Raw genomic sequence first — 22,392 nt, forward strand, 5'->3', positions numbered from 1 at the left:
TTTTTTTTTAAGTTCTCAGGTAGTGATAAGGACATGCTATTTCATGAGGGCTGAGAAAAATGCTGTTGTACACTGTAGGCATTTCTGCTGGCTTTCCTTCATCTCCTGCGGGTGCCCCTCCTCCATTTTGTTTTCCTTTTTCACAAGTTTTCTGGTTGTGCTCTCTCTTGACCTCACTGTGTGAGCCTGTAGCCACACAGGACACTGGCAAGATCAGAATGCACTGCTGTTGGATTAAAGCAAGAGCACACAAGTCAGGAAAGAGTCGGCAAAGGCAGCAAAAGGAAAGAGGAGGTCTGCAGATTTTTTCTGTAAAATAATGCAGTAATCTTAAAACAGGGCTTGAGTTTTGTACAGACTGCTTGACATGTAATTTTGAAAGATAGCACAGCTATTTGTGAAAAATCTCTAAATAGATTTCGTTAAGATCTGTTTTTTCTCTTGTGATTCGTTATTACAATTCAGAAAAAATAAGACTAGAGAAATAGGAATAAGCACTCTCAGTCTAAAAAGACAAACAAGCACCAAATAGAAGCATTATTTTCTTTATATTTTTTTCATGGCAAACAAGTTTCTCCAAAATAAACCTTTGAAAACCATGTGACATGATTTAAATATTAATTTGTCCCTGCAAAATAATGTGTTTTATTTATTTCTAAGACATGACATCTCTGATGTGTATAAATATGTTTTTTTATTCAGAAGTTGACCTTAACTTAGTGTTTTGTAATAATGATATTTTAGAACCTTGCATTAATTATTTAATCTATTTCTTGGCATTAGTATTCCAGGTTCCATGTTTTGTAAAATAGTGTGTCCAAATACAGAACGTAAACAGAAGGTACTTGTACTTTTGTGATAAAGTGTGCTTATTCCTGCCTAGTGAGTATATGATGAAACTCTTCAAAAGTGTTTTGGAAAGCTTCTTGAGACAAGCATAAGAAACTTTCATTGCTCTTGTCCTTATGTCTCCAAAGTCATACCCACCTTGAGTTTGATTTTCATCTTCCCTTTGATAGGATTTGAACAGTACCATTTGTTAACCTTGTCATACACCTGGACACCAGGGAACGTGTTCGCAGTTGGTATTTCATTTCCATGTTTATCAGTCGTGGTTCTCTGTGCACAGTGAGGAGAGGCATTCACAAGTTTTGTGAACATCTGATAGCAGAGTCTCCTTAATACTGCGTTCAGTGGCTTTGGGCAAGTTTTCTAAGAGAAAGGACATGCTGCATTACTTTATTTTGCTGTACCTGTGGGTCTGATTTTTACATTTCTGACTATGGATTCAGTTTCTTGGCAACTGATTGTCTGTTATATTAAAAAGTAGCACAGAGATTTCTCTCAGGATCCAGAGATGAGCAAGGAGCGCTGCTGAGCTGTGCTCACAGATACCAGGGTACATGTTCTTGCTCAAATTAGGGCATGGGCTAGCTGTATGTAAGTTCTGCAAGCACCTGCCTGACCAGGAACAGAAACTCTCCCAGTTAACCAACCAATATTGCTCACTCTGTGGGCTTTAAGACTGCATCTAATGATAAATAATCTCAGGTCAGGGGCAGGCTGAGGCAGTGGAGTGTGATCCTCCATCGTGTGAGAGGTTGCACATTATTCCGTGTGTTGGTTTTTTGCCCTCCCCACAGCAACTTTTACTGCATTTGGCACGCAGAGGAGGGCACTGCTCCCATCAGCAGTCAGAGCACCGCCACGCTGACTTTTGGGAATGGGGCAGAAGTGGAGAAGGAAAGAAAGTTGCCAGATGAATGTTAAATTATGTTGTTCCACCTTGCTTCAGAACCAGGGAAAGATGCCCAAGCTATTGATTAGAGGTGTGTGTGTAGCCTGAGACCGCAGAGACTTGAGATGGGTGCACATGTCTCTGCCAGCAGATGTTGGCAGGAACCAGTGAATCACTATGTTTGTGGTAATGGTAACATCTCTGTAACTCACACAGGTTCGTTGATTTGTTAAAAATTTATTTATCACTGTTAATGTTCTCACCACCTTTAAGCTTAATAATAACAGATTGCAAAGATGGGTATTTTTGTTCCCTTTCCAAAAGGAGCAGGACACAGTAAATTTTAGAAGATGAAAGGTGCCACAGTGGGTAAATCCACACCAGGTTTAGTCTGTACCTGGTTAAGGGCAGCTGTGCAATAGGTGTACAGGTGGGATAGAGGCATTTGACAGTAGTGTGGTGGCTTGAACTGCAGGTGAAAGTGTCCTGAGCTGTGTCCTGTTTAATGTGATTGAGCAAAGTACTTGTGCCATGTGGGAGGTAACAGCAATTCACTCAGCACACGTGCAAATGCCATGTGTGGATGCACTGACTCATGTTAATGTAATTACCTCACTGTAATTGAGTTAAGTACAATTGATTTAACAGTAGTGAAGATGAGCCCACAGTTACAGTCTAAAATGTGAGTACATATTTGATTGTCAGGTTTACTGTTTCTTGCTGGAGGTTGAAATTTTTCTTCATAATACAGTGGCTGAAGAATGTGCTTAACTTTAGCCCCATGCACAATCTGAGTGGAACTTAGGATGGTAGTTTGTGTTTTCTTGAATGTTTTTTCCAAATACTCTGTGAGCTATCGATAATACACCTTTTGCAGAGCAGGAGGAATCAGCACAGTGTGCTCAGCACCATTTTATTTGTCAGCTGCTGTGTAGGCTGGGTTCTGATACTGCAGTAGAATATCTTTTCTTATCACTCAGTTGCTTTTGGGAGGATCTCATGGCAATAATTTTTAAAGCCCTGTGGTCCACTGCTCCACAAACTCAATCTTTTCTCAGAAATGTTCTTCATTCCTGCTTTATATTAGTTCCTAGTTGCTAAGAAGCTCAACTATTTACTCGGACTTAATCCAACAGTACTTGCCATCTCTAGTTCAGTATGTTAGCACTTACTAATTCATGATTTTATAGGCACTAGAAGTGTAAAGATGATATGAGAAAGGGGCTGAAAAAAACTAGCAGTCTGACTGGCTCATCAGTTACTAAGCTTACCAGATCTTAATTGTATAGATTCGATATATTATGTTAATACAAACAAATTTACTTCCCAGTGAAGTACAAAGTAAACTTTGAATTTTTTTTTTTTTTAGAGGTCCTGAACTGGTCTTTGTCATTACTGATAGAAAGGCTTTGTGACATATTCAAAATTTTCCATGAAGAGTTCATCTGTGTCCCTCTGAGTTCTGACCACAGTGTATGAATATCTAAGCGAAACATCCCACAAAGAAAAACATTTTGAAATTGCTTTTAATTACTAAAATTGATTTATCTTTTAAAGTTAAATTTAACTGATGCTCTTAGGGTCTGATTTGACATAGTTTAGCACATTTAGATTCACTGCATCAGAAGGAGCAGTCTTACTTTCTTTGCTCTTTCTGTGCTGGCCCAGGCTCCAGCATCAAGCAGTTCAGCAAGTTAAACTTGTTTCAAAAACAAAACACACACAACCCCACCTTTTTTTTTTTTTTTTTTTTTTTTTTTTAATTACATTTGTGTGGACATTGCTACCTAAATTGATGATGATTCAGATGATTGCCAAACCTGGTACAGTGGGTGAAGGAAAGAATCTGCATTTCCAGCAGAAAAGAGCAGAAGGGAGCTTCTCCTTTTTCCTGACAAGGCCGTTGTTTAAATTAAAAATTATGTTAATGAGTTTGTCATTTCAGTTGTATTGGCTTTTCAGTAACAGTTTATTCTGAAAATAGGATATTCTGAAAATAGAATATTCTGTACGTATCTACACACAGATATCCATATCCTTCTCTTTGTCTACACGTACTGATGGAATTTTGATGTAATGATGTAAGATATTAGAGATTCAGGCTGCTGTTTAAAGAGCCAATTACTTTTATTTTATGATCAGTTCATTTGCAATGGGTTGGTTGGTTTGTTTTTAAGAATCAAAATGTCATATTTGGCCAAAACCCCCTTGCATGAATAGCTTCTTATATTAACTGTAATAGAGCAGAAAAATATCAGGAACAAGCCCACAATATTCTATACAGTTGTGATTACAGGTTGTGACAGCATAAAATACAGTTCGTATATCTTATAAATCTAAGCACATTATTAAGCATATTACTATTTCTTTATTAGAAATTCCAGTTAAACCCTGAAGTTGAAGGATGTTAAGGAAGCTAAAAATAGTCTTGGTGTTTAGATAATTGAGTCAGAAGATGTTCAAGACTTAGGAGTAGGCTGTATCAGAAATGATGCAGTGCTACTATTTGATGTAGAAAAACACAAAACAGGTGCAGCAAGTGTTTTTTATATATGAGGTGATTAATAACGCATTCTGGTGGGCGAGAGTTCATATTTCAGAAAAACACCACTGATGGCCATTTATCTAGAAGTGATAGTTTACACCATGAGACTTGGTGAGTGAAGCTCCTGTTGGCTGCTCTGAGTTTTATCTTGGTTTGAAGCATGGAGCCATTTTGACCAGCCAAGAAAGATAGCTTTTTCAATGAATTTAAGATCTTGGATAGTTGTTCAAACACCATTAACTGGTAACTGTAACTGTAATTGATACCAATTGCCTGTGAGTCTTTGTATAAACAAAACCAGTGTTTCTGCCTTTATGTCCTACTGGGGCAGGAAGGCAGAAAAACCAAAGGCACCAGCGCAAGGAAAGGGACTCTGTGTGTTGAAATAAACTAGTGACATTTGAAGTGCAAGCAATCCAGACCATCAGCAGGCAAGCTCTGGGCTCTGTATTGACAGAAACTTTTAACAACACTTTAAAAGCTTGTCCCTTCAGCAAAATTTGTGCTGCCTAAACAGGGAAGCGTCATGTGTTAGCAAGCACTGAGGCAGGCTGCATTGGTAACCTGTCCAGCCTCTCCCAGGCTGAATCCATGACCCAGCTGCTTCCTGGCTCTGAGTCATCCTGTCTCTTGTAAAAGGAGCCTGTGATGTTCCTGCTCAGCAAGTGCAACTGGACTCATAACTGCCATTTCTTTCCTTAACAGCAGTGATGTGTTAATCAGTGACCAGAAATGACCTTCAAACAGAGGTATAATTTTTATAGAACTAAAGGCAACTGAGGGAAAAGCATCTTAAAATCACAAGCCACAGAGCATGTGACTGAAGAGCAGTGCTATGTAATTTAATGGGCTAAGTAACACCCATTTTCTCCAGGTGGCTGTAATGGAGTCTCTTTGGGCTTGTCCATCTTTCTAGTTTCTGAGCAGGGACCCTGCCCTTTCCTTTGAGAATTACCTTTCTCATTCTTCAGAGTTAGTTTTTTCCAACTAGAAGATCCATGTTACTTTATCCAGGATCCTAGGATTTGTCCCGGTTGTTGCATTTGGCTTAGCTGGGCTGTTCTTATGAGAGCACTGCTGGAGAGCTCTCTGTCGCTGTCCTGGCCACGTGCTTACTTGACTGATCATACATAGCCAGTTCTGTGTCCTTTTCACCAGACAACAAATGGCTTTGCTACTGGTTTTGATTTTATATGTGATAAGCCTTCATTCTCTATCATATCAGGCAATGAGAAATGGATAGGAAAAGAGTGTTATTTCCCAGGAGAGACACCTGTGACTTAACTATCTGTGAGTACATTCACAGTATATTTTCTTTGACGAGAAAGAAAAGTTTTTAGATGCCCATTTTTCTTCTGTGCCCTTTGGAAGACAGGGCAGCAAGATTTTTAGTTTTTATAAGCTGCATTGATGGGAAAGCAGTCAATCCCCATTGTTACGCTCTAGAAAAGTTTCTCATTCGCATTAGGTTATGTCATTTGAGAAAAAATACCAGGTCTTAAAGCTGTGCTTTTTTATCACACTGATGATTTTTACTTCTTTAACTCTCTTCTAAACAGCTGAACTGAAAATATAAATATTTTACTGATATGGGACTAATTCTTGCATCTTCAGGTAGTCTGAACTTTAATTGCTTACAGGAGGGAAACCTGAGGTCTTGAGTCTGTGAAAATCATGTATCTTCCAGCTCTGCATCCATTTTTGTGGTGTCTCTTCTCTATGTATTTGAATGTCCTAACAGCCAGGCACTGCCCCTCTCACTTTTACGTTTTCCCATGTTTGTTGTTAGCTTCAGGGGCTTATTTCTCTGAAAATACTTGATTGTGATTAATCAAGTTAATATGTGTTAACAGTAAAAAAACCCACAACAATCAAGGCTTTAATTTTTTGTAGTCTTGACTTTGTTTTCTTGTAAACATTTTTTTTTTTTTCAATTTCTTATCTCAAAAATATCTTGCCTGTCTATATAACAGACGTTTATGCACCTGGATACTCTGAAAAATATTCCCATGTTTACAGAACAAAGCCAGCCATAAGAAATCCCACGTGCTATATGAACTGCAGAAACCTGACAGGAGACTAATCATAAATATAATCTTATGATTTTCTTGCTTTCTTAAAATAATTATTTGCATGATATAGTGGTCACACCTAAGTGATCTGGGACGTGCAAAAGTACCATGTAGCTATAAGGAAAAAAAGCTGGTTTGCTAGTTTGTCCTTAAGATCTGTTGAATTGAACTGTTTAGGAAAGTGAGATAAATTATGTCAGATTGGTCTCAAAATCAGTCACTATCCTAAGTTTTGTGTTGCTTTGTTTGGTTGGTTTCAAGTTTTTTCCCCTCTATCTCTGTCCATGAGCACATTTTGCTCGTGAGTGGAGTGTTTACCAAGCCTGCACAGTCCTGTAGCCCATGATACTTACTGTTCTTGGAGGAGGTGGTTGTTTGTCTGTGGTTCCTTTTCTGTGCTAGTTTTTTGCCAGGGTGTGGAAACATATTCCAAGTACACTTCTTGTCCGTGGTGTCCAGTCTCCTGCCCAGGTGTGCTGTGTCACAGTGCCTGTGGGTGCATTGCTGCACATCCTGCCAGCTCTTCATGCAGCCTCAAAGCCACTCTTGGAGAATCATTCTGTTCTCTGACATGGAAGAGGTAGTACAAAGCTTTGTCGTCTTCTTCCTGCTCTATAAGGTGGTTGTCAGCTTCTGGAATGCACTACTTCTTTGAGGATACAGACATTAGTAATGTATTTTTTAGCCTTCAAAACACCTAAAAAGCAGATTTATCAGGTTCAATATGTCAGCATAGTGAACATAGAATAGAATTACAGTATGTTAGCATTTACTAATCCATTATTATTTTTTGCAAGAGCTCTACCACAAAATATTTTCTTAGATTGTGCCTGTCTAATTAGACCTACTTATTGTGTTATCCAAATTTGCTGAAACATTTTTCCAGAGGAGATTGTATCACCACATTGATACCTGAGTTGGTTTTGGTTAGTGAAATTCTTATCTGCTCGTCTGTTTATGCCTTTTGTCCTTTATGTGTTCTATAAGAGCAAATGAGACTCTCTGTTGTTCACGTTCCCATCTGGCCAGGGCACGCAGGTCTGCTCACCAGCTTATGCCTGTGCAGCCTCTGTAGAATCCCATGGCTCTCAGGCTTCCTCTTACATGTCAGGAGGGGGATCTACAGCCAGAATCTGTTGCATGGAGTCTGGATGAACCGATAACTGTTAGATCCTCATCATCCCCATTCTTACCTGTAGCAGCATTGAGTCCCCACCTGAAGGTGGAGATGGCTTTTGCCTGAGTGTGCAAAATCTGACTTGGATTAAAAACTGTGTTTTACCAGCTGTCCAGACCTGGAGGAAATAGAGCACAGCTATTTCACATAACAGTTTCACCTACCATCTTTTACCAAAGCCTGCGTCATTCCCACACATAGGTGATTGTTCCTGATTTACTTCCCTGCATCTTCACTGCTATTTATAGCTATAACTGAGTCAAAGACTGCACAAATGGATATTTGCCCATGCTCAGGTGAATCTACTGATAATCATTAGAGTTTATTTAACAAGTGCTTGAGCATTTGGTCAGAAGTCTTCCTTCTCCTGTAGCTTTCTTCCTGATTCTCCTCTCTTCCTCTCCCAATGGGAGCTGTTTCTGCAAGAACTGCTGGGCAAATGCATCTGGTATAGGTTCTGCCTGGATTTTAAAAAGCCTTTGTGGTTAAATACTGCAACATACCTGTTCTGCCATAGTGTAGTATGGACAAGAGACATCTGCCAAACTCGAGTTGCTCACAAGTCACGTTTTCTGCCAGCAAGAGCTTCCTAGCTAACCTTTATTATACTTTGCAATGGACACTTTGTGTGGCCTAGTGTTTAATTTGGTTGCTGTTGGAGTGATCAATTTGATGAAGCTAGGTTTTGGAGTTGCCTTTAAATGACATGTGTGTTTTCACATGCTCATGCACATGTATGTGAACTGTGATAAGGGAATACTGAGTTTGTACAGTCAAGGAGGAGCACATAGATGATACTGAAGCTGAAGTCACACACCTAACAAGTCTAACCTTTTTTTATTTCTCTCACTTTAATTTGTACTCGCTTGATTTTTATGGTCCCCTATTACCTGCCCCCTTCCATTCCATAATGTGTTGTGCTTTCAGCTACAAATGGCTGCATCTTACCTAGCAGCCAGAAAATAAACGTTGTATGGTCATATGTCACTGAAAGGAGTCTAGAAAAAGAAATAACGCACAGAATTTTTTGTTTCCCACAACTCAGCTGGGTTTCTTGCATTAGTTACTATATGATGTAGCTCTGATTTTAGTCTTTGGAGCTTTTCCTTTCAAACAGTCCAATAAAAATAAAGCCTGGGATTTGTTTACTTCTGGTATTAAAAGCAAACAGCATGGGGAGCAGGCCACTTTTATTGGACCTGAAAAGGAGTAATACAGATGGTAGACATCTCAGGCTGCATTTTGTTTATTATGGATTTCAGGTTTTTGGGGGTACTGAGCTGTTGGTGTGGGTACGGAAGAGGAGGGGTGGAAGCTTTCACTGATGTTATGGTTGTCTATGAGAACAGACCATTACACCAATGCAGCAAAAAGACTAAATGGAAACGTAAATATGCTGTAGTGAAAAAAATGCAATTTTATATAGTTCTGGTTTTTTTGTCCAATATGAAGTGTAATGTTATGAGGAAGAAAAGTCTTCAGCCAGAACTAGGAGGAATAATATAGTTATGACTGATTGAATCTTACTACAGATGGGTACAACAGGAATAAATTTCTTGGAAATTAAGAAAACGTAAATACTGCAAAGCCAGGTCTTGTAATTCCTTGAGCTGGAAAGGGTATCAGGAAGAGAACATAATCAAATTTGTTCTCCCTTTGTCAGGCAGGATCTGTGCCCCTGACAGACAGGGAAAACCCGAGTGTGCCATACATTCCACCAGTGCCCTGTGAAACAGCAGGCTTCTGGTATTGAAAGGACAGATATTGGAAGGATGTTACTAGGTGAGGCAGATAAACCATAAATGTGTGTTTGGAAGGATTTCTCCTGTGGATTGTTTGCCTTACAACTGCATCAGAACTAGTCATTGCCTGGGTTTCACAATGAGATGTGTCTGGCATGTCTGAGGTGTAATCAGCCCCCAAAGCAAACCCGTTCTGAATTAGCAGGGTGATGCTGCTGGGTCTGCTCTCCTCCAGAGTGTGGATGGGAGCTGTGTCAGCACACTGCAAGAGGAAGGACTTGTCCTTAAGGAACCCCTTTGTGTCTTCCTGCTGCAGCTGGTCTGACCCTCTTTCAGGAGGCCTCAGAAAACATTTACATTCTTTGCCAGAGCATGCTAAAATTAGGACATAAAAATGACAGATTCAATAATGGAGTCTCAAATAATATTTAAGTAGTATTGTATTCTCTGCAATCTGAGCTGAAGCCAATGTTATTGTGATTTGATTGATGCAATTGCATGTATGATATTCCAATTTCACAATTACTTCCTACCTAAATACACATAATCATAACCATAGTAATGAAACAGTATTTTAAAAGTAAAGTTTTTCAAGCGTTTCTTAGTACCTCTCCAATACCTATGCTAACATTAAACAGTTTATAATTTATAATTAAAATCCTTAGGTCTCTTCCATAAAAATCACTTTAATCTGCCTTCCATTTACTTGAGAAGTGTTTTGCCTCAAATGCTGTTTTCTCATTTTTATCACTGTAAATGCAGAGGTGTTTCATTGAAACACGGGTTGTGTCTTTTGTAACAGAATATAGGTTTGATCACAAAAGTGGCTCCAAACCAACAATTTCTGTCAGTTCTTAAAATGCATCTGTTTAGGGAATTAGTTCACAGTAAAGTTAAAAATCATCATGCCATGATCATCTGCCACTCCCTCCCCTCAACAAGAAAAGGTGATTAATGTTTGAAGGATAAAATAACCTTGTGCTCGTTCTTCATCCAAACCAAATGGGTTCTTTTGTTCAGATATCTGAATACCTAATAGATACTTGTAATTCTGATAAAATTTTATCAAATGAAAATATAGCTGCCTAGAAGTTGGTAGAACTGATGTTATGCTAGATTATCTCGTTATAACAAAAAAAAAAAAAAAAAGTTGAGTAAATGTGTGTAACCTGCTGTACAAGAATAGCTAAGGAAGCCATAATTAAGGAATCACAGAAGTACTAAGGACCTTGAATTCTAAGTTAGGAATTGTTAATATGGTGTAAATGTTGCTGTTAATTTTTCTTTTATTGTAAAGGTAAAAGGGTTTTTGTTTACAGTACAGATAATGTTGTGAAAAGAAGTAATCATCCCCAATAAAAATTTCAGCCTATTTATTGCTTGTTTTTTAGGCAACATTTGAACACCACCAATTTTGTCAGATAATCTTGTTTTATTCTTGTATGCATGGAGACTTTGATTTTAGTAAACAAATTGTGTTTTGCTTGTATATTGGCATATTAAGTAAATGGAATTTAAAAATAGATGGTAAATACAGTTTCTGACCTCCAAATGGTTTAGCAGCATTGATGTATTGCCTGTGGATGGCTTCTTTTGTCATTTTTGTAGGACCTTGTGCAGTGCAACATGAGTCCTTGGTGGAAAGCAAGGACACCTGTACCATAAAAGTGAAAACTGTGTTTGCCCAAAAGCTGGTGAATAGTTCAAGAGAGGTGTCTGTTTACAAGATAATGGAATTTTATCTTGGAATTGCTTAGGGCATGGTTACTCTCAGTTGGCTAAAATACCAGGCATGTTCACTTACTCCCTCACTCCCTGGCTCAAAGGAGCTCTCAAGCAGACAGCGTTTTTCTCTGAAGAATTAGAAGAGGCCATTGAAGCATGGAGGAGCTTTGCACTAAAGCAGCTGATGGTAGTTTTCAGAAAACATTCTCTGCAGCCTGATCTCGGGTTTCTGAGGTGAAGTTGCAGTCACGGTGCTGTGCTGGGCTGGCAGGCTCCTGTTCTCAGCCCAGGGCCTGGAGAGGGTGGAAGTGACATGAGGACAGTTTTTCAGACTCCAGCTCTTAGGTAGCTGGGGAGGAAGAGAAAAACGGAGGTAGGGGCAGGGGTGGACTGCCAGCATGAGCCAAGCCAGGATTTGCCTGTAAACCTTCATTCTGCTCCCAGTACTTGACTGGGAAGAGGGTGCAGTTGGCTTGTCTGGGGCTTTGAGGACCTGGAGATGCTGTAACTATCCACCACTTCTTTTTCACAGCTTGGTTTTGGCTTCAGTCCTCAGCCAGGCCATTGCCCTAGCCCATTCTCTGTAAGGCACCAGCCCTGGTTTTTTGGCATTACCCAGCCCTTCCACCACCCTGTCCCTGGCCTGTTGAGGAAGTCCAGTTGCTACATTCCATCAGGATCCCACAACCATCCACTCTCTTACCTCCATCCTTACCACCCCAGAGTCCTACCTCAAATTACTGCTCACAAGTAAGATTCTTTTTGTCCTGGTTATTAGCCTGTATCTGCAAACATAACCCTGGTACCCTTGCCCTAATCTTCTGTTTCCCTTTTGGGCTGCAGAATTGTTGGTGGCTACCTGTTATACACTGCTTCAGAAAGAAAGAGGCGGGTCAGGAAAACTGGGATATGTTTTGCCATGAGAATAGGGGGAGTTGAAAGTTTTGCCATGAGAAAGGAGGTTCAGGACTCCATATGTATGCTGATTTGCTGATTCATTTGTTTGAAATGCAAGGGGATTTTAGTGTCAGCCTGTGGCTCCTGTAGCTGACCACGGTGTTAGCCATTCTTCTGTTTACCAGTGAAGTGTGAACCACTTAATGTTCTCATGTGTGGGGTTACAAAGCCGTGGATGAACTGCTTTCTCAGAATTTTCCTCATACCATTTTGCAGCTGGTATACAACTTAAAAGTTAAGAACAGCTTTCTCAGAGATGGATGTTATGGGAAGAAAACATCGCTCTCAGGCCACTTTTATGCAGAGGAAGGGAAAGATGCATGTGCAGAGAGACATCCTGCTACATCTGAATTAGCAGATCACAATCTGGGCCTAATTTATTTTTAATTATATGCAGTGTCTTGGGATGGTGGGAGGTGGTGAGGGAGGTGGATAAAAAAACCTTTATATAGCTTAAACATCTCTTGACACAGGGGTTGTCATTCTTGTGCGTGGGGGTATATAGAGGAACCCAGAAATGAAGGTCACAGACATCATAGGGCAGGCATGGAAAATAGAGGTGCTGCAGTTGTTTCTGGAAACATGGTTAATGACACCAGAAAGGTGTAGTATATCTGCAGGAAACTGTGGTTTAGGTGACATAACTCTACCATTGACTCTCTGCTTTCTACCAGAGTACATTTTCAGTACTTGAAAAATGCAGCAGACTGTGACTTGTACATTGCGCCTTCCTGTGCTTTTGATTTCCACCTCTGTGGAATGATGTACACTGAAGTTGGCTAATTTTTAGATCTGCTAGAAGAGAACTGCGTTTCAGTATATTCAGCATGGTTTTTAAAATGAGTCAAGCATAGCCATGCTGTGTTCTGTCCTCACTATTATACTTGCAGGAGAGATACCTGACAGGAGACCTCTTAGCCAAATCCGTCTTGCAGGTTTCACTGTATTTGTATCCATTCTGGAAGAAATTAGAGCAGTGGACTTGGTGGTATTTGTGGATTTTCTGGTGGCCCACTCTGGTTTTCTTCTTTCCTTTTTTTTAATTTTTTTTCTTCCTCCCAGAAGAGAAAGAGAAAATGTCTAGGATTCTGTACGATACCTGTTTTCTTCATGTAATAGATGAGCTGCAGGAGTGGCTTGTTTTGACCTCTGTGTTGGAAGTTTGTGGTTTTTTAACAGAGAGGAGGTTTGAAAAATACTATGCCTAGGTGGACACTACACAAGCATGCAGCTCATGAATTTTTCAGTTTATTGCACATTGTCAGGGGAAGAGGTACACCAAAGAGTCTGATGATGGTGTTCTTCCCTCTTGAGAAGTTTTCCACTTGTCACTAAAATGGATTGAATACCAGGATTTCTTAGAGAGTCTGGTCAGCTGGACATCAGGGCCTCATATCCTGGAAGAATAAAAATTGGGGGGGTGGAGAAGAAAGAGCCTCATCCTAATGAAAATAGAAAGAGGATAATCTGCCCTCTTTATTGATTGCATAAGAGGTCATGTTTGTTTGTTCCTAATCTTTGTAGAAAAGAGCCTTCGGGTTTCTGCATTACAGCAGATGAGTATTTGGGACAGAGAAGGAGGTGGTTTCAGTTGCATGGGGTGACTGCACTTGCCTGAGGGTGGAATAGCTTAGTGGTGAGTGAAGGAAGGAAAGGGCCCCCATCCTGGGGTGTCTGGGGCTCCCAAAAGCAGTACAGTCAGCTGGTAGCAAGGGAATGCTCGTGGGGAGGGAGCTTGGAGGTATTAGACCATTGGGAGACCATCAAGAGAAGATGCTTCTCAGTGGGGGAACTTCCGAGGGTCTGGGGTTAATAGTGTGAGATTAAACTATCTGAGATTAATAGTGTGGTTTCAGGAGATCACTGAAGCGATGTAAGTGTTGGCAAGGTGCTGCACAGGACAGCCTTACCTGCCATGGCTGCACATTCACAAGGCTTCTTTTGAGGTGTGCTGCTGGGTTTTTTTGACTGCACAGAACTGATTCAGGGAGCAGAAACAAAGCAGAAACCTGGCACTGCCAAGGAGAGCTAAACAGTTTGCTTCCTGAGTCAATGTGAGGCTTTGGTGGGAAAAGAGGAACTTCCCTTTTGAAAGTGACTGAAGTGAGTCAATTCTCTCTTGTGCCTAGTGTGACTGATGAGAAAATACTTAAACTAAGAAATGAGAGAAGAGACTGGTTTGATTTTCATGCCTGGTATTAAAGCACAGAACAAGGAAAACTGGGTAAATGAGAATTGCATATGCAGTAACATAAATGGTCGATGAAAAGGAGAAAAGGGTGAAAATTACTAGCAGAACACGAGTTGTGTAGGTGCTACACTAACAAAAATGCACTTACTAAAGCAGGAAAAGAGGGTTAGGTGAGGAGGAAAAGCAAAAGATATGTTTAATATCCAGGCTCTTTTTATTAGTATACAAAATCAGAGCAGCCACTCCTGGATGTGTAACCAGATACAGAGAGAACGTGGCCAAACTGCATTCACAGCCTGAACACAAATACTTAAAATTATGCAGAAAATTGGTAAGGTTTCATCAGTGAAGTTGGCACCTTGGAAACAAAGAGTAGCATGGACACAGTAGAATCTGTTTGGCCAAAATCACTTTGTGAAGGAATTATGAGAGACTTGTAGATCTCTAGCTTAGATTTATATACAGACAATATGTCTAATACTATAATACAATAATGTGTTTTTTCTGTACACAAACATCAATAGCTTTCTTACCAAAAGAGTAATTCAGAATAGAAGTTGTGTTATTTTGGGCTTGAAAGGAATTGCTGACCATACAGAAAACATGCTTGTTTAAAAAATGGAGGTAAAACGTGAACTGTGTTTACTTGGTGTAAGTTAAATGAAATGACAGAAAGTTGTAATTGTTTTCAGATACATATGGTAAATTTAAGGGAACTGTTTAGTAAACATAGGTGAGGTGAAGTACTGGAGACTTAAATAGAGAAAAGGTTCAACTTGAAACACAAGTAAAGGAAAAGGAGAATTGTGGCAAATTACCTAATCATTCTAGCAGAGACCCTTTTCTTAGGAGGGATATTGTGTTGAGAAAAGGTAATGCAAAAAAGGAATAGATTATCAAAAGAAATCACTTCTTGGAAGTTGTGATGGAACAAGAACTGTAAGTATTAAGCTGAGATAGAATTCATTTAAACTTCTTAAAAGTTAAAGCACTTAATAGAAGTTTCTTAGATACATAAATTGAGAAAGAAGAAATCCTTCTGTTGTACAGAGAGGGTGATTTTGAATTAGACAGAGCCTTTTGTTCAAAAGTTAAATAAATACCTTTGCACAGTTCTCAGTAAGAAAAATAACAGTGTGGGGACAGCGACAGGATGATGAATGGAAACAAGGTTATGAACATGACTACGGTCATGGTGGAAATTCAAGACAGAAACAAATTCCAAGTAAATAAAGGTGTGAAATTGCAGTGTACCAGCTGCATGTGGTTACTGCCTACATACCAGCTCTTTCCCTACTGTAAAGTTACTTGCAGTAGCTCACCCTTTCTCATAAATATTTTATATATGTAGTGTACATGGCTCTTCCTTGTCTTAGAGCTGAAGTGCAAATCCTTGAGAAGTGGTGTTTTGTAGCTTTTTGAAAGTTACTTTGTGTTATGTTAAGCTTTGAAAACAAACGTATAATGCTGTAGAGTTTGCTTTTTTTTTACATAAAATATTGAGGAGCACATTCTCATCTCAAAAAGTTGCTGTTTCCACTGTGTATGCCCTAGAGCTCATTGAACTTCTCTGTGAATAGATTTACCTCACTGGAAAAACAAAAATCTATCTCTGTTTCCTCTTCCTCTTATCCTCCCCCCTTCTTTTTAAACTGAGTTTGTTTCCTGTCAGATTAGTGAGTTAAATTGGCTTATGGGGAGGACCAAAAGAAGTGCCAGATTTGGTGCAAGACAAGCCTCTAGGAGCAGGAACAAGCCCTTGAGGGTCAGCAGGAGCAGTGTGGAGGTGTTTTGCGAGTTCCCAGTCTTCAAATCCTGTGTTAGTGCAGCAGAGCTTCACATTGCCCTTGGAGGGGCTGTTGTTCAGGGTAGTGAATTTTGTGTTGGCTTTAGCATTTTGCCTGCAAAAATACATGGTCTTCACAAACCTCCTAGAATGAACTTTTGGTCAACAGCAAAAGTCCTCGTAGCAGGACTTGTATCACGCAACTGATACTATTCTGCATGGGTTTTGGTCTAATGCAAGGAAGGGCACTAGTGTGCATCCAGTGTAAATTGTTTTACTTCTGGGTCCTCTGACTGTGTACCCTTGCTTTGCTGAAAGGTTGATGGCTCTTGATGGAACTCGGAGAGGTTGTTTTGGAGAGATTTTCTTACAATATTTATTGTTGTTGGGCTTTAGAATATGCTTTCCTTCATGTCTGGATTTAATTGTAGATGATTTTGGAGGGAAAACAGTTTTCTTACTTTGGGAAACTCAGCATAGTGGTGGCGTCTGGTCATTGTACTAAGCAATCAATCAATCACTAGATAAAAAGGGTCAGAAATGAGAGATACAGAAAATAAACGAGGTAAGCAGAATGCCACCAAATAACTTTTCCCCCTCATCCCTCTAAAGGATTTAATGTCTGCAACAGCAGTTGTTCACAGCCCTGACTAGAAATGGCAAAGTTGTGATGAGGCACTTACTCTCCACACTTATTAAAAGTAATGCACGCATATCTGAGGCAATCAGGGCCCCTGTAATGATCCTTAATTCCAAACTTCCTTTCTTTTGTAGAGCCTGGTGAAAGCTGTAAGCTCCCTGACACTGCCCAGGAATTGGTGTGTTTCTTTGAGGACCATTTTGCTAATACAGTTTATACTTGTTAAGTTTTGATTTTGATTTTTGTTTTGTAGTAGGCCATGCTTTCCATGAACCTGTGATTATGGTGTTTTTTATTCATATTTGTTATTACCAATACTACTACGAGATTGCCAGCATTTTGGACCAAGCCATTGCTTGTAACAGAGATGTGTGAGATTTTACATTAGGGTATCTATTAAAAAAAAAAAAAAAAACCAAAACAAAAAAAAACCAGAAAAACCCCACCATAAATGGTCCTGTTGAATTGTCAAATTTAAAAAGAGGAAAATAAAGCTCCAGTCTGAAACCACTGTATTGACTGCTGGTAAAAATAACAGTAAAGTCTCTGACAGCTGAAAGAGAGAAACGAGGAAAAGCATGTTGCTTTTAAGTTTTTCTCTTTGTTTGTTGGCGGTGTGCCCATACATCCCATTCAGGGCTCTAGAAATGGTTCACTGACTTGAAACTCTGGCTGCTCTTAATTGTGTCAGTTTTATTTGTTTAAGTAATGTGAGGAAAATACTGAGCTAGGTCTCTCAACATTAAATTATCAACTTTACAGACATTTTTTGTCCAGCTCTTTAGGCAAGTTAAGAGGGATTCAGGTTTTAGATTTGTTCTGCTGGTTTCCAAATGCCATTTTTTCACAATGGCTTTGAATTGTTTGTTACTGCACCCTCAGAGAATCTCACCATGAGCTATACATTTGCACATTAAGTCAGACAGCACCAAATCCATCTCTATCATTGAAAAGCTGTTGAGATCTACTCAAGGAGAGAACTGTGCAAGTCATTTGAAGTGGGTTTTTTTCAACATTTTTTGTTGTTAAAAGTGCTCGAAAGAAACACATGCAAAAAATGTACACCTGCATAACATGTGACTCATGAAAGCATGATTGTTGCTTTACTTCTAAATGTTTAAAAATCTCTTGTAAATAAAGTGCTTTGTTTAGAAATCAAGTTCTGTTGCTAACAGTGAAATGAGAAAAAAAACCATTCTAGAATACTAATAATTCCCTGCTTTAAAGTTGCATTTTAAGCAAGTATTTATTTTGAGGTAAAGTAGAAGACAATGTTATCTGTGTCAGATATTAACCTTCTGACATTTCAAAATAATGGTGAAACTGAGGAAAAAATGCATAACTCTTAGTGAGACTTAACTGTTTCTTCATTAAGTTGTAATTAAACAAGTAGACAAGCATCCATGCTGTGTTGAGTATTGCAGGAAAATATGGGCTTATGCCTTTGAGGTTTCCTTGTGATTAGCACCCATCTGTGTTGTACTCATTGTCTGGTTTTGGAACATTCAACTGTGTGCTTATTTTAGGACAGAATACACATTGTTCAGTTCTTTCCTTTCTTCAAGATTTCCCTGGTGGCCACAGAAGACTGAAGAGTTGTGGACAGACCTAAAGATGGGCTCACGCCACAGGCAGTGTCTGTTGTTCCACTTGAGGAGTGGTGGTGTCTTCTCTTGGTTCTGAACATTCTGAACTTGGATGTTTCTTCATTGTGGCAAAGATCCCCCTATTGCTATACAGGCATTTCAAAGTGGAGAGCTTGCTTGAAATAATGCTGCCCGCCTGGGTGGTTTGTTTCATTGGTTTGTGTACAATTACTGTCCTCCAGTTGCATTAACATTTGCATATTTATTTTTTCATACCTTAAATTTTAACATTTAAAAAAACCCAAGGTAATGATTCAGAGAACAGATACTATATATTTCTTCTTTCTGTCCCACAGCCCTTCCATGCTATTCCCCCTACCTTTTAAATAGTGCTCAAACTCTAGCCTATAAAATCAGCAGTTTGTCTCGTGTTTCACACTGTTACATTTGTGTGCAAAAGCCGTGTCTACTAGAACTGCACAACTGGATAAGCAAAACCAGCCTTTGTCCTAATGAGTGAAGCCTGTGTTCTTGGTTACTTTTGGCTACTGAAAAAATTATAAGCACCTGAACCACGCCACTCAGTCAGCAGCAGTAGTGTCTTGTGCTGGGTGCACTGAGGGCTTGGGGTTTCAGGAAGCTGAGGCATATCATGCTTTCACATGATTTCATTAAAATAAATATTCCAAATTATTTTGTAATTTATAATTTATCTTATTAGTGCTGTGAAAAATAGACTTTGCAGTGGCACTCGTTTCCAGAAAAACAGGGAGAAGTGATGCAGGTGCCCCAAGGTAGCTTTGCTGCAGAACCAGGGACTGTTATCCTGTTCTCCAGTCTCACCAGCGCTGGGTTAAGATACCAGAATCGCAGGAAAACTTAGGTTGGAAGGCTCCTCTTCATTTCATCTGGTTGGTTGAACATCTTGCTGAAAGCAGGGCCTTGGATTGGGTTATTCAGTGCTCTGGTAAGATGAGTCTTAACTATTTCCAGCAAAGGGAACTATTACTTTGGGCTTCTCTGTTTAATTCTTTTTATAGTGAGCAATTTCTCCTTGTGCCTGAAGCTAGTTTGCTCTGTAGCAGCTCAAGGGGAACTGCTCTTGCTCTTGGTCCTGTTCTCTGTGCATTGCTGTGAAGAAGCCAGCTCCCTCTTTGTATGCTAGCTATGAACGGTGTAGGTGTCAGTTCTAGTGCTCTGCTAAAACAGTGTCTTGTGCTGCAGACCTCCCGTGAGTGGTTACAGGGAGCCCGTGTCAGGGATTGCCATCTGATTTGTACATGTTCCTACTTGCACTTGTCAAGTAACAGATGCAAGCTGTGTGTCACTTGGCTTTTTTTGACATGTGACTGATTTGGGATGGCACCTGCAGTGAAGATTTCCTTCTTGACTCCATGGTTCAGCCAAGTGAATGCTAGAGAATGGATTAAGAATCAGTCAGGATACATTTTTTCCTCTTTCCTCTGAGGAATTCATGAGCAAAGGAAGAAACTATGTGTTATAACTCTCCTGAAAGACTTCTGAATGTATTTTTTAACATTCTCTGTGAGTCCAACTGATTTCATTCATGTACTGTGTAATTTCTAAAATAAAAGTGTACTGCAACCACTTTATCTCCACCACCCCTAAAAACCTCCCTGTCATTTAACTTGATTATCATTTCATTTAAGAGTTTGATTAATCAGATTTGTCCTGGAATGCTTACTTACTATTGCGCATAATTTGTTTGGAATCGTAATGAAAATTTTCATTTTATTAGAATCACTGGTAAGCTCCTGTTGACTTCAGCTTGTCCAAGATTTTTCTACTGCAGTGTAACATTAAAATATGTATCTGTATTTATTTCACTTGCCCTGATGGTAAAAATTTTCTTTTCTGTGAATGCAAATGAAAACCCATACATAAATCATGCTAGGTAGATTTTTGATGTAGTCATCAGAAATTCAGCAGCTCACTAGGGATATTTGAATTTTCCATGTCAGCGGACTTTGTTTAGAGTGCCTTCCTCATGTCTCTCATGCTTGCTGTATCTTTGATTCATTTTCAGAGTCGTAGACCCATGTCTCAGATATAAAGAATGCAAATTATTAAAACTTTGATCGTAAATTAGTTTGCTCTCTTTCCAGACCTTTTCACTTCCTGAGACATGTTAAGAATTTTTAAGGGTTTTAAGAATACAGCATTTCTTCTGCTTCATCTATAGCATTCATCACGGAAAAGGAAAATGTTATTTCAGTTTTGCTGATACTGAAAATAGGTTCTTTTTACTTGTTTAGTGTTGAATGGGGTTTTCAATGTACCCATGAGTATAATTTATATTATCATCTGCTACAGCTCATGCAGAGGAAACTGTTGCTCCACTTTTATGTGTTGTAGATGGGGAAATCTGTCCTGTCGATTATAAATGTAAATATTGTTTTTAAGGCAATGGTAACCAAGAATTTTTTTCCTATTTACAGAGTAAGCTTTACATGGAAGGATTTAGAAGCCTAAAAGAAGGAGAACCTGTGGAATTTACTTTTAAGAAATCTTCCAAAGGCCTTGAATCAATACGGGTAACAGGCCCTGGTGGGAGCCCCTGTTTAGGAAGTGAACGACGACCCAAAGGGAAGACAGTACAAAAAAGAAAACCAAAGGGAGATAGGTAATTACCTTACTTTGCTATTCCCCCTTCTTTTCCTTTGCAAGTTTTTCTTGAAATTATGTTTTCAGTATTTGTTTGTGAAAGGAAACCCTTCTATGCAAATTTGGCTTTCACATGTAGCTTATTAATTTTATTAAAGCTGTATCTATACAACTACATCAATAACCACTGATTAGTTTTACTTGAGAAGGTTTTATTAAATTAGAGGAAGCCTGCAGAGGAATATAATATTATTTTGAAGATATTGCTATTAGACTGGAGAGGTCAGTCTGAATACAGGTGAAATAATGTCATGTTAGGATGAGAATTGTGCATGCTAAACAGACGATCAAAACTATCATTAAACTGCATCAGTAGTTTTATATAGAAAAAAATGTAGGTGCTGCAGTAAGAGCTGAGATGTATATAATTTGGTTAATTATATTTTACTTAGTGAGCAGAGTATAAGGTGTATCCAAAGGTTTTAATTCCTGGCGGTCTGAGGGGCTGTTGTAATAATGCTTTACAAATTTCTGGTTAATTTTGATTGCTGCACTTCTCTCTGCACATGTGGAGCAGTCTGACTTGCGCTGCACTTTACCCTTTATTTTCTGCTTCTGATGGCTTCAAGAAATTCTGAATCCTCTTCACTACAAAGCCACCTGCACCTAGTTCACCAAGGACAGCCTTCCTGCTCGAAAGCTAGCTTATTTATTTATTTATTTGTTTAGGTGAATTCACCCTTTTTTCCTCATGCTGTTCCTCATGCAGTAGCTATAATGACTGATGCCAAGGGGAATACACACTTTGTGAGGATCCTAGTAAGAACATCTAAACAGCCAGGTTTTGCCTGCAGTATTTAATGTATGGCATGACTGAGAGGTGATGGCTCTCTTCCTTTGCACATTCTGAAGCAAAGAGTAACTTAGGAAAGATAGGGTCACCTGGAAAGGCAGTGTAGCCCAGGTTTGAGAAATTTGGGATCAGGAACCTTTACTAGCTACAGATGAACTCCACTTGTCTTCACCTCTGTTAAAAGGCCCTTTTTTTTTGTCCCCCCCACCCGTTTTTAATTTTTTTTTAGTTAAGGACTGGAGACAACATGATATTTGTCCCTCTTTCACCTTCTTTGTAAAAGCTAAAAGCCATAAACAAAATTTATTGCTGCTGTAACAGATCAGAGTCCATAACCACAACAAGGAGAGACTTTGTAAGCTGGACAAAGCTTTCTTTTTGACTGCTCTCCATATCTGGCCTTATAGAGTCATGTTGCATGCAATGCCTGATTTTTTGTGGTTTGTTTTGGTTTCGTTTTGTTTTTTTTTTTGGTTTTTTTTTTTGTTTTGTTTTTTTTTTTTTTTTTTTCGCCATAGGCTTTCAGTATTATTCTTATTTAAATATCATTGGTTTTTTCCATGAATTCTAATTGCTAATCTGTTTAGGGTATTAGCATTACCACTGTTCTTGATGTTTCATATTTTGGCAGCAAATAAAGGCCACAGTCATGCTGGTGTGATCCTGTTTACCTATTTGTTGCACATGTATATGAAGGAAGACAGTCCTTGCTTCCTTGCTTCAAAAACCTTGACATTTAAATGGGCTGGTTGTAG

At 39.2% G+C, this 22,392-nt stretch overlaps 1 protein-coding gene across 3 annotated transcripts in view; it reads left to right on the forward strand.

Annotated features, from left to right (window-relative positions):
• LIN28B (lin-28 homolog B) overlaps positions 1 to 22,392 on the forward strand; it is an 85,840-nt gene that overhangs the window by 27,004 nt on the left and 36,444 nt on the right. For all 3 annotated transcript variants that reach the window (XM_041478142.1, XM_041478143.1, XM_041478141.1), the window contains exon 3: positions 20,619 to 20,803. In XM_041478142.1, coding sequence (XP_041334076.1) covers positions 20,619 to 20,803 — 185 coding nt within the window. The remainder of the gene's footprint in view (positions 1 to 20,618; positions 20,804 to 22,392) is intronic.

Source organism: Pyrgilauda ruficollis, unplaced genomic scaffold (assembly GCF_017590135.1).
Source record: "Pyrgilauda ruficollis isolate IOZ18807 unplaced genomic scaffold, ASM1759013v1 scaffold43, whole genome shotgun sequence".
In the NCBI taxonomy this organism is placed as follows: domain Eukaryota; kingdom Metazoa; phylum Chordata; class Aves; order Passeriformes; family Passeridae; genus Pyrgilauda; species Pyrgilauda ruficollis.